General features: G+C 39.9%; 1 protein-coding gene across 1 annotated transcript in view; it reads right to left on the bottom strand.

Moving 5' to 3' along the window:
- Window positions 1–10,567: 10,567 nt before the first annotated feature.
- The window catches only part of LOC114113035 (kynurenine/alpha-aminoadipate aminotransferase, mitochondrial-like), a 34,438-nt gene continuing 32,619 nt past the window's right edge, over window positions 10,568–12,386 (bottom strand). Inside the window, 1 exon segment of the mRNA XM_027964632.2 lies at window positions 10,568–10,723. Within this exon segment, the coding sequence (XP_027820433.2) occupies window positions 10,568–10,723 (156 nt within the window).

The raw sequence follows: 12,386 nt of genomic DNA, 5'->3' as shown, positions 1-12,386 counted from the left end.
GAAATTCAAGGCAGAGAATGGCCAGTGTGGTGGGAAAGGGTAGGCAAGCGCTAAGCTAGGGACAGCTCACCTGAAGATCAGAAGCTGAAAACTGAAGAGATGATTGGTTGCTAGAAAATCAAAGAGACCAGACTTTGAAACTGTCAGGAGTCGCCGCAGGAGGAATTCTCCTGAGGGTGTGGAATGAGTGATCAAGGTTCGCAGCTCACGCTGCCTTGTAAAGGCTTGGCTTAGGACTTTTGGGTACAGAATGAATTATAAGGCCAGGTGTTCTGGACCCAGTCATTCTCTAAACATTTGTTGAGTGCTTCCTCTATGCTGGAAGCTGTATGTTGTTTAAAGTGATGATAGAGACAAAGGACAGGTCTGGATGCTGGAAGTACAGGATGAAGACATCGGCAGGCATGGTTCTCTCTGAGACCTGTGACCCAGAGTCTGTTCCAGGCCTCTCTCCTAGATGCTGGTGGTGTGTGGTAATTTTCAACGTTCCTTGCCTTGTGGCTGCATCACCGTGATGTCGGCCTTTGTCTTCACATGGCGTCTCCCTGTTGTGTGCACTCCCCTGTTGTCAAACTTCTTATAAGGACACCAGTCTTATTAGATCAGGGCTCACCTTCATCGCCTCATGTTAACTTGGTTACCTCCGTAAGGACTTTGTGTTCAAATAAAGTCACACTCCTAGGTACTAGGGGTTAAGACTCCAAAATGTCTCTTTTTAAAAATTAAAGTATAGTTAATTTGTAATGTGTGGTTTCAAGTGTACAGCAAAGTGATTCAATTAAAGATCTATATTCTTTTTCAGATTTTTTCCATTATTAAAGGATATTGAGTATAGATCCCTGTGCTATACAGTTGGAACTTATCTGTTTTATATATAACATACTTTGTTTATTTTAATCCAAGCTCCTAATTTGACTTCTCTCTCCTTTCTCCTCCCAGTGACTTTGGTAAGCACAAGTTTATGTTCTATGTCTATGAGTCTATTTCTATTTTGTATATAAGTGCATTTGTATTTTTTTTAAAAATAAGATTCCACATATAAGTACTATCATATAATGTTTGTCTTTGTCTGACTTCACTTAATATCATAATCTCTGAATCTACCCATGTTGCAAATGGCAGTATTTCATTCTTTTTTTATGGCTGAATACTATGTACCATATCTTTTTTTTATCAATTCATCTGTCAACAGGCATTTAGGCTTCAATGCCTTGTCTATTGACAGTAGTGCTGGAATGAACAGTGAGGGGCATGTATCTTTTTGAATTAGAGTTTCCTCCAGGTAAATGCCAAGAAGTGGGACAGCAGGATCACATGGTAGATCTATTTTTAGTTTTTTAAGAAACCTCCAGACTATCCTCTATAGTGGTCGTGCCAGTTTACATTCCCCCCAGCAGCGCAGGAGGGGTACTTTTTCTCCGCACCATCTCCAGCATTTATGCTTTGTAGACTTTTTAATAAAGACCACTGTGATGTGATGTTGTTGTTTCGTTGCTAAGTCGTATCTGACTCTTTTGTGACCTCATGGACTGTAGCCTGCCAGGCTCCTCTGCCCATGGAATTTCCCAGGTAAGAATGCTGGAGTAGGTAGCCAATTCCTCTGCCAGGGGATCTTCCTGACCCAGGGATGGAACCTATGTCTCCTGCTTTGCAGGTGGATTCTTTACCACTGAGTCACCTGGGCAGCCCTTGTGAGGTGATACCTAATTGTAATTTTGATTAGCATTTCACTTCCCTGGTGGTTCGGACGGTAAAGCGTCTGTCTACAATGCGGGAGGCCTGGGTTCAATCCCTGGGTTGGGAAGATCCCTTGGAGAAGGAAATGGCAATCCACTCCAGTACTATTGCCTAGAAAATCCCATGGACAGAGGAGCCTGGTAGGCTACAGTCCATGGGGTTGCAAAGAGTCGGACATGACTGAGCGACTTCACTTTCACTTTCAATAATTAGTAATGTTGAGCATCTTTTAATGTGTCTGTTGGTAGCCTGTATCTCTTCTTTGGAGAAATGTCTATTTAAGTCTTCTCTCCGTTTTTTGATTGGATTTTTTTTGTTTGATATTAAGCTATATGAGCTCTTTGAATATTTTGGAAATTCGTCTTTTGTCAGGAACGTCTTTTAAAATATTTTCTCCAATTCCCTAAGTTATCTTCTCATTTTATTTATGGTTTCCTTTGCTGTGCAAAAGCCTTGTAAGTTTAATTAGGTCCTATTTGTTTAGTTTTGTTTTTATTTACATTTACTCTAGAAGATGGATCCAAAAAGACATTGCTGCCACTTATGTCAAGAATGTTCTACTTGTGTTTTCCTCTTGGAGTTTTATAGTAGCCTTTCTTACATTTAGGTCTATAAGCCATTTTCAGCTTATTTTTGTGTATGGTATTAGAGACTGTTCTAATTTTATTCTCTTATGTGTAGCTGTCCAGTTTTCCCAACACCACCTGTTGAGACCGTCTTTTGCCATTGTATATTCTCGCCCCCCTTGTCATAGCCGAGGTGACACAGGCTTTGAGTTTATTTATGCACTTTCTGTCCTGTCCCACTGGTCTAATGTCCCATTTTCTGCCAGTACTATACTGTTTTGATGACTGTAGCCTTGTAGCGTAGGCTGAAGACAAGAAGCGTGCTTCCTCCAACTCCATCCCTCTTTCTCAAAATCGTTTTGGCTATTTGAGATCTTTGGTATTTCCATAAAAAACTTTAAAATTATGTGTTCTAGTTTTATGAGAAATGCCTTCAATGGATATTGCATTGAATCTGTAGATTGCCTTGGATAATATGGTCAATTGAATAATACTGATACTTCCAGTCCAACAACACACTGTATCTTTCCATCTGTTTGTGTCATCTATGTTTTCAATATCTTTCATCAAATCTTATAGTTTTCAGAATCTAGGTCTTTGCCTTCTCAGGTAAGTTTAGTCACAGGTATTTTATTATTATTATTATTATTTGCTATAGTGAATTGGATTGTTTCCTTAATTTCTGTTCTGATATTTTCTTTTGTTTGTGTATAGAAATGCCACAGATTTCTATATATTAGTTTTGTGTCCTGCAAGCTTATGGAATCCACCAATGAACCCCAGAAGTTTCCTGGTAGCATTTTTAAGATTTTTTATGTACTGCGTCATGTCATCTGCAAACGGTGAGAGTTTTACTTAGAGGAAATAATTTCAGCTTTTCACAGTTGAGTATAGTATGAGCTGTGGGTTGTTATATATCATGTTATTATGTTGACATCAAAGTAAGTGAGTGATAGTTGCTCAGTCATGTCTGACTCTTTGTGACCCTATGGACTGTAGACCACCAGGCTTCTTTGTCTATGGAATTCTTCAGGCAAGAATACTGCAGTGGGTAGGCATTTCCTTCTCCAGGGGATCTTCCCGACTCAGGGATTGCACCCAGGTTTTCTGCATTGCAGGCAGATTCTTTACCATCTGAACCACCAGGGAAGCCCATATGGTCCCTTTATGCCCACTTCCTGAAGAGATTTTTTAAAATCACAAATGGATGTTGAATTTTATCAAAAGATTTTTCTGCATCTATTGAGATGATCCAAATTAAAAATAAAAAACACCTTTAATTTGTTAATGTGGTATATCACATTGATTATTTTCTTAATATTGAAATATCCTATCTTCCCTGGGATAAATCCCCTTGATGATGGTGTGTGATCTTTTTAATGTTTTGTTGGAGTTGATTTGATAGTATTTTGTTGAGGATTTCTTGCATTTGTGTTCATCAGTGATATTGGCCTGTGATTTTCTATTTTTGTGGTATCTTGTCTGATTTGATATCAGAGTGATGGTTGCCTCATAAAATGAATTCAGAAGTGTCCTTCCTCTGCAATTTTTTGAATAGTTTCAGAAGTATGGGTGTTAACACTTCTGTAAATATTTAATAGAATTCACCTGTGAGGCTATCTGGTCCTGGACTTTTGCTTGTTGTGAGCTTTTAAATTTCTGATTTAATTTCAATACATGTAATTGGTTATTCATATTTTTTCTTTCCTCCTGGTTCAGTCTTGGTACCTTCCTAAGAATTTGTCCATTTCTTCTAGGCTGTTCATTTTATTGGTGTATATTCTAGTTGCTTGTAGTAGTCTCTCATGACCCTTAGTATTTCTGTGGTGTCCGTTGCAACTTCTCCTTTTTCAGTTCCAATTTTATTGATTTGAGTCCTCTCCTTTTTTTCCCTTGATGAGTGTGTCTAGTGGTTTATCAATTTTGTTTATCTTTTCAAAGAACTAGCTTTCAGTTTCTGGAGAAGGCAATGCACCCCACTCCAGTACTCTTGCCTAGAAAATCCCATGGACAGAGGAGCCTGGTAGGCTGCAGTCCATGGGGTCACTAAGAGTCAGACATGACTGAGTGACTTCACTTTCACTTTTCACTTTCATGCATTGGAGGAGGAAATGGCAGCCCACTCCAGTATTCTTGCCTGGAGAATCCCAGGGACGGGGGAGCCTGGTGGGCTGCCGTCTGTGGGGTCGCACAGAGTCGGACACGACTGAAGCGACTTAGCAGCAGCAGCAGCAGCAGCAGCAGCAGCTTTCAGTTTCAGTGATCTACAGGGAAGCATTAAAGACTTTTTTACATGGGGCCAGAGGAGGGACTCGTAATTGACAAGTCAATATTTAAATTTAAATCCGAAGGAAACCCTGCAGAGTGACAGCTGTTCTATTTGCCTTATATATTGAGGTACTCCTAGGTTGGGTGCGTATATATTTACAATTGTTATTTCTTCTTGGATTGATCTCTTGATCATAATGTACTGTCCTTCCTTGTCTCTTGTAACAGTCTCTATTTTAAAGTCTATTTTGTCTGATATGAATATTGCTACTCCAGTTTCCTTTTGGTTTCCATTTGCATAGGATGCATTTTCCTGTCTCCTCACTTTCAGTCTGTGTGTGTCCCTAGATCTGAAGTGGGTCTCTTATGTATAAGGTATTGTTTTTGTATCCATTCAGCTAGTCTGTCTTTTTGTTGAAGCATTTAATCCATTTAGGCTTAAGGTAATTTTCAGTATATATATTCTTCAGTTCAGTTCAGTTCACTTGCTCAGTTGCGTCTGACTCTTTGTGACCCCATGAATCACAGCACGCCAGGCCTCCCTGTCCATCACCAACTCTCGGAGTTCACTCAGACTCACGTCCATCGAGTCGGTGATGACATCCAGCCATCTCATCCTCGGTTGTCCCCTTCTCCTCCTGTCCCCAATCTCTCCCAGCATCGGAGTCTTTTCCAATGAGTCAACTCTTCACATGAGGTGGCCAAAGTACTGGAGTTTCAGCTTTAGCATCATTCCTTCCAAAAGAAATCCCAGGGCTGATCTCCTTTAGAATGGACTGGTTGGATCTCCTTGCAGCCCAAGGGACCCTCAAGAGTCTTCTCCAACACCACAGTTCAAAAATATCAATTCTTCAGCACTCAGCCTTCTTCACAGTCCAACTCTCACATCCATACATGACCACAGGAAAACCATAGCCTTGACTAGACAGACCTTAGTTGGCAAAGTAATGTCTCTGCTTTTGAATATGCTAACTTATTGACATTTAATTAATTTTTTGGGGTTTGTTTTTGTAGACCTTTTTTCTTCCCCTCTTCTTTTGTTCTCTTGTGATTTGATGACTAACTTTGGTGTTGTGTTTAGATTCCTTTTTCTTTTTTGTGTGTATCTATTTTAGATTTTTGGTTTGTGGTTATCATGAGGTTTTGACATACCATCTATATACAAGATTGTTTTAAGTTACTGGTCTTTTAATTTCAAAGGTATTTCCAGTATCCTACATCTATGCTGTACTCTTCTCATGATTGCTGGTGAGAAGCATTTACTGTATGTTTGCCTTTACCGATGAGCTTTCCCATTCATAATTTCTTTGTTTTTAGTTTTGGCCTTTTCTTTTCCACCTAGAGCAGTTCCTTTAGCATTTGTTGCAAAGTTGGTCTGAAAGTGAAAAAAAGATGTTAGCTGCTCAGTCGTGTCTGACTCTGTGACCAAATGGACTGTAGCCCACCAGTCTCCTCTGTTCATGGAATTCTCCAGGCAAGAACACTGAAGTAGGTAACCATTCCTTTTTCCAAGAGATCTTCCTCATCCTGGGTCTCCTGTATTGCAGGCAGATTCTTTACCGTCTGAGCCACCAAGAATTCCCTGGTGGCTCAGATGGTAAAGTTGGTCTGGTGGTGCTGAATTCTCTTAGCGTTTTCTTGTCTGTAAAGCTTTTCATTTCTCTGTAGAATCTGCATGAGAGCCTTGCTGGGTATAGTATTCTCAGTTGTAAGTCCTTCCCTTTCATCACTCCCTTCTGACCTGAACAATTTCTGTTGAGAAACCAGCCAACAATTTTATGGGGATTCCTTTGCACATTATTTATTGCCTTTCCCTTATTACTTTAAATATTTTTTCTTTACTTTTGTCGATTTGAGTACTATGCTTCTCAGTGTGTTCCTCCCTGGGTTTATCCTGCCTGGGGCTCTCTGAACCTCCTGACAACTCTTAATTTTAGGTTAGCTTGAAATAACCATAGTGATTCTCACCAGGACTCAATGCTCCAGCTCATTCAGATGCTGGGGAAATAATAGCCATGATGGAGATATTTATATATATAAGGAGGGTGGGAATAACAGTGACATAAGTGTCCTAATTCCTCAAAGAACCTGATAACTTTATAAGGACTAGATCATGGAACGTAGGTAAAGTTTTCTACAGCAACATAAAAGAGATACGGGGTATTTCTGATACTGTCCTAATGACATCCTATTCTTGTACACATTATGCTTACATGCACAGAAACATCTAAAAGGCTGGATGATGAATGCTGAGGCTGAGACAGCCAGCAACGTTAACTTTATTGCTTATTCTTCCTGGATTGTTTGAAAACATTTAGATCAGCATATATTTAATAATCAGATGAGGAAAATTACGATCATAAAGGTGAGAAAGAAAATCATTAAAAAGTAAGTTCTAAGTACCTGAAAGGAGTGTAGTAGCCAGAAATCATGTAACTGTTATGAATACATTTTTGAAGTTGTGTTCAGTTCAGTTCAGTTCAGTTCAGTCGCTCAGTTGTGTCCGACTCTTTGCCACCACATGAACCGCAGCACGCCAGGCCTCCCTGTCCAACACCATCTCCCGGAGTTCACTCAGACTCACGTCCATCGAGTCCGTGATGCCATCCAGCCATCTCATCCTCGGTCGTCCCCTTCTCCTCCTGCCCCCAATCCCTCCCAGAATCAGAGTCTTTTCCAATGAGTCAGTTCTTCTCATGAGGTGTCCAAAGTACTGGAGCTTCAGCCTCAGCATCATTCCTTCCAAAGAAATCCCGGGGTTGATCTCCTTCAGAATGGACTGGTTGGATCTCCTTGCAGTCCAAGGGACCCTCAAGAGTCTTCTCCAACACCACAGTTTAAAAGCATCAATTTTTTGGTGCTCAGCCTTCTTCACAGTCCAAGTCTCACATCCATACATGACCACAGGAAAAACCATAGCCTTGACTAGACGGACCTTAGTCGGCAAAGTAATGTCTCTGCTTTTGAATATACTATCTAGGTTGGTCATAAGTTTTCTTCCAAGGAATAAGCGTCTGTTAATTTCATGGCTGCAGTCACCATCTGCAGTGATTTTGGAGCCCCCAAACATAGTCTGACACTGTTTCTACTGTTTCCCCATCTATTTCCCATGAAGTGATGGGACTGGATGCCATGATCTTCATTTTCTGAATGTTGAGCTTTAAGCCAACTTTTTCACTCTCCTCTTTCACTTTCATCAAGAGGCTTTTTAGTTCCTCTTCACTTTCTGCCATAAGGGTGGTGTCATCTGCATATCTGAGGTTATTGATATTTCTTCTGGAAATCTTGATTCCAGCTTGTGTTTCTTCCAGTCCAGCGTTTCTCATGATGTACTCTGCATAGAAATTAAATAAGCAGGGTGACAATATACAGCCTTGACGTACTCCTTTTCCTATTTGGAACCAGTCTGTTGTTCCATGTCCAGTTCTAACTGTTGCTTCCTGACCTGCATACAGATTCCTCAAGAGGCAGGTCAGGTGGTCTGTATTCCCATCTCTTTCAGAATTGTCCACAGTTTATTGTGATCCACACAGTCAAAGGCTTTGGCATAGTCAATAAAGCAGAAATAGATGTTTTTCTGGAACTCTCTTGCTTTTTCGATGATCCAGTGGATGTTGGCAATTTGATCTCTGGTTCCTCTGCCTTTTCTGAAACCAGCTTAAACATCAGGGAGTTCACGGTTCACGTATTGCTGAAGCCTGGCTTGGAGAATTTTGAGCATTACTTTACTAGCATGTGAGATGAGTGCAACTGTGTGGTAGTTTGAGCATTCTTTTGCATTGCCTTTCTTTGGAATTGGAATGAAAACTGACCTTTTCCAGTCCTGTGGCCACTGCTGAGTTTCCCAAATTTGCTGGCATATTGAGTGCAGCACTTTCACAGCATCATCTTTCAGGATTTGAAACAGCTCAACTGGAATTCCATCACCTCCACTAGCTTTGTCCGTAGTGATGCTTTCTAAGGCCCACTGACTTCACATTCCAAGATGTCTGGCTCTAGATTAGTGATCACATCATCATGATTATCTGGGTCGTGAAGATCTTTTTTGTACAGTTCTTCCATGTATTCTTGCCACCTCTTCTTAATATCTTCTGCTTCTGTTAGGTCCAGACCATTTCTGTCCCTTATCGAGCCCATCTTTGCACGAAATGTTCCCTTGGTATCTCTAATTTTCTTGAAGAGATCTCCAGTCTTTCCCATTCTGTTGTTTTCCTCTATGTTATGTAGTATCATAAAAATACAATTTAGTACCTTTTTCTATGTCCTGGATCTCTCATCCTCATTTAGAATTAGCAAGCAGACCTTTATGTATGTTTTGTTTTTGAATTTTATTTTAAAGAGATTCCTATGCCATAGCATAATGTCTGTGATCCTCTTATTGAGAATTATGCCTAATGGTCAAATTCTAACAACTTTTGCAATACATTTTAATTAAATTTAATTAAAAATAGAGTTTATATGATATACCATTTTGAATTCAATTATATTCTTACAAATAACTTACTGTAAAATATTAGTTTCAAAGAAAATTTACTGGAAATTATAAAGCGACTATCAGTTCAGTTCAGTTGCTTAGTTTTGTCCAACTTTTTGCGACCCCATGGACTGCAGCATGCAGGGCTTCCCTGTCCATCACTAACTCCCAGAGCTGGCTCAAACCCATGTCCATTGAGTCAGTGATGCCATCCAACCATCTCATCCTCTGTTGTCCCCTTCGTCTCCTGCCTTCAATCTTTCCCAGCATCAGGGTCTTTTCAAATGAGTCAGCTCTTTGCATGAGGTAGCCAAAGTATTGGAGTTTCAGCATCAGCATCCATCCTTCCAATGAATATTCAGGATTGATTTTCTTTGGATGGGCTGGTTGGATCTCCTTGCAGTTCAAGGGACTCTCAAGAGTCTTCTTGAGAGTTCAGAAGCATCAATTCTTTGGTGGTCAGCTTTCTTTATAGTCCAACTCTCACATCCATACACGACTACTGGAAAAACCATAGCTTTGACTAGGCAGACCTTTGTTGGCAAAGTAGTGTCTTTGCTTTATTGTATGCTGTCTAGGTTTGTCATAACTTTTCTTCCAAGGAGCAAACATCTTTTAATTTCATGGCTGCAGTCACCATCTGCTCTGATTTTGGAGCCTGAGAAAATAAAGACTGTCACCGTTTCCACTGTTTCCCCATCTGTTTGCCATGAAGTGATGGGACCAGATGCCATGATCTTAGTTTTTTGAATGTTGAGTTTTAAGCCAGTTTTTTCACTCTCCTCTTTCACTTTCATCAAGAGGCTCTTTAATTCCTCTTCTCTTTCTGCCATAAGGGTGGTGTCATCTGTGTATCTGAGGTTATTGATATGTCTCCCAGCAATCTTGATTCCAGCCTGTGCTTCATCCAGCCTGGCATTTTACTACAATAAGTATGAAAAGGCACAAAGTGACTATAGAGTTCTTTACAATAAAACCCATGATAAGGATAACATTTTGGGGGTTGAAATTTTATCAAAATGATTATAAATATATTTTGGCATTCTGAAGGTTTCAAGGGCACTTTAAAAGTTGTGTAGTTAAATTATTACAAATGTGACATATTTGTTGAAACCCAATCTGTAAGTCTTACACCAATGATCATTTCTTCTTGCTAAAACATAGAAATAATTTGTCTGAAATCCATGAGTGCTACAAAGAGTTTGATTTCTTCATAGAGGTTCTTCTATAAGTTGAGCTAATCTTGACCCTTGTTGATATTTTTTCTTCAGGGAAAGAGTCCGATGGCTTCATGAATTTGTACTCTGACATGTTAATTTTATGCAGGGGGGAAAGAGGTTGTCTTTATAACATGTTGATGAACTGTCAACACTGTTGAGTTAGGTCTGAAATCTACTCACAGAATCAATAAAATTCAACTCCAAGTTGGTCTCATCACCTTTCCATAGAAGTCTGGCAACTTCTTTGAGCTGTACTTCACGACCTTCCAATTATTCCCATTTTTCAGAAACCAAAGGAGACATCAAAAAATGTTGTAACTCACAAAATGAACACAAAAAATAAATTGATGACTCACCATGTCCATCTGTTCTGGAGAAGCTGAAGAGAAGGATGCTCTGAAGTAGGGGCAAGGAGCTGAACTATCAATGCAGAAACCATATCCTGGAAGCATGAATATCTGAGAGAGTTTTGGAAAATAGGTAATTAAAGGAAAAATAAAAATAGAGGTAAATCTAACCTCAGAGTGTCAGAGGACTTTCTGAGTTTAAAAGCAATGAAAGAAATTTCAAGAGAAAAAACAACTTACAGAAAAATTCTGCATGTCATACAATAAACAAAACTAAAAGCACAGAAACAGGAAAAGTATTTAGGATAAATATGACAGTCCTGTCTCTTCTCTGTACCCTAAAATAATGCACAGAAGCAGAAGGAAAACACTAAATTTTAGCTTTAATGGATGAAGGACAGATCCTACAGGCAACAGAAATTGTAATAAACATAGTAACCATCTAATGTAACTAGAAAAGTAAAATGAATTCTAACAATGAAATATTCTTTATGAGATATCAAGTTTGGAAGTGACCTTTAAGTTGGGACTTCAAAGATAAGTAGGTATTGACCAAACAAAATGTAAGGAAAGAGTCCTTTAGGGAGAAGATACAGAGTGTAGAGGCCCGAAGATGCAAAGAAAATGGGTCACTCAAAGAGGTGGAAACAATACTTAGACTGGAGGAATAAAATGGCAAGTAATTCTGTCAAAACTCTGGGACACCGTCTCCTTTCTGTGACTTCTGTGGCTGCCAGCTTGCTGCCCCCAAGCAAGTGTCCTCTGCTTCCTAGGCATGCAAACACACTGTTCCCAGCCTCTTTCTAGATGCTCTTGGCCAAGTGATTGAATCCCAACCAGGGAGGGGAAGTCTTGGTGCTAGTTTTTGGCCTGGCCTGTGAACATCTCCCCATGTGACCCACCATACCCTCTGCATGCTGTTTTCATTGTGGTCCATGAATTGAAATGCCATGCAAGACGGTGGCAGGAGCCCAGGTCTCCGACTCAAGGAGGGAGCAGAAGGGCCTGTAGACCGTGCCTCTGAAAATTGTGCCGGAGAAAGAAATAAAACTTGGCTTGTGTTAAGTCTTTGGAATTGTTGTCTAGTAAAATCATGATACTCGAAGTTCAAGTAACTGTTATTACTTGTTATAAATCTGGGCTCTGGTCACTGAAGTTTGATGAACTGGGAATGAAATGATTTGGGGAACTAAGGGAAGAAGATTTCAAGGTGGAAGAAGAGTTTTTTGTCCTCATTAACAATGAAAATGTTTGTTATGGGATGTGACAGAAGCAAGTTTCTGTAGAGAAGGAGGAAGTGGTGGTAATCTCTTTGAATGATGGCACAAATCTGGTCTAAGGCAGAAGTGATAAAGTTCCAGATTATTTAGAAGTTAAAGTACATGCCGCAGGGTTAATGGAATAAGTGAAGGGGACTGAAGAAAACGACTATAAAATAGGAAGTCTCTATCCTTAGCTCTTAGTTCAGGGATATGCAGAAATAGCCACTTATCAAATATTCTGGATGATAATGGCATTGATAAGAAAGCAAACAAAATGTAATAAAACTGACTTATTATAAGTTCAGTTGCTCAGTCGTGTCTGACTCTTTGCGACTCCATGGACTGCAGCACAGAGGGCTTCCCTGTCCATCACCAGCTCCCACAGCTTGCTCAAACTCATGTCCATTGAGTCGGTGATGCTATCCAACCATCTCGTCCTCTGTCATCCCTTTTTCTCCTCCCGCCTTCAATCTTTCCCAGCATCAGGGTCTTTTCCATTCAGTCAGTTCTTC

The sequence above is a fragment of the Ovis aries genome, chromosome 2, assembly GCF_016772045.2.
Source record: "Ovis aries strain OAR_USU_Benz2616 breed Rambouillet chromosome 2, ARS-UI_Ramb_v3.0, whole genome shotgun sequence".
Classification (NCBI taxonomy): domain Eukaryota; kingdom Metazoa; phylum Chordata; class Mammalia; order Artiodactyla; family Bovidae; genus Ovis; species Ovis aries.
The sequence above is the reverse complement of the archived record's forward strand: the minus strand, read 5'-3'. Positions and strand labels throughout refer to the sequence as shown.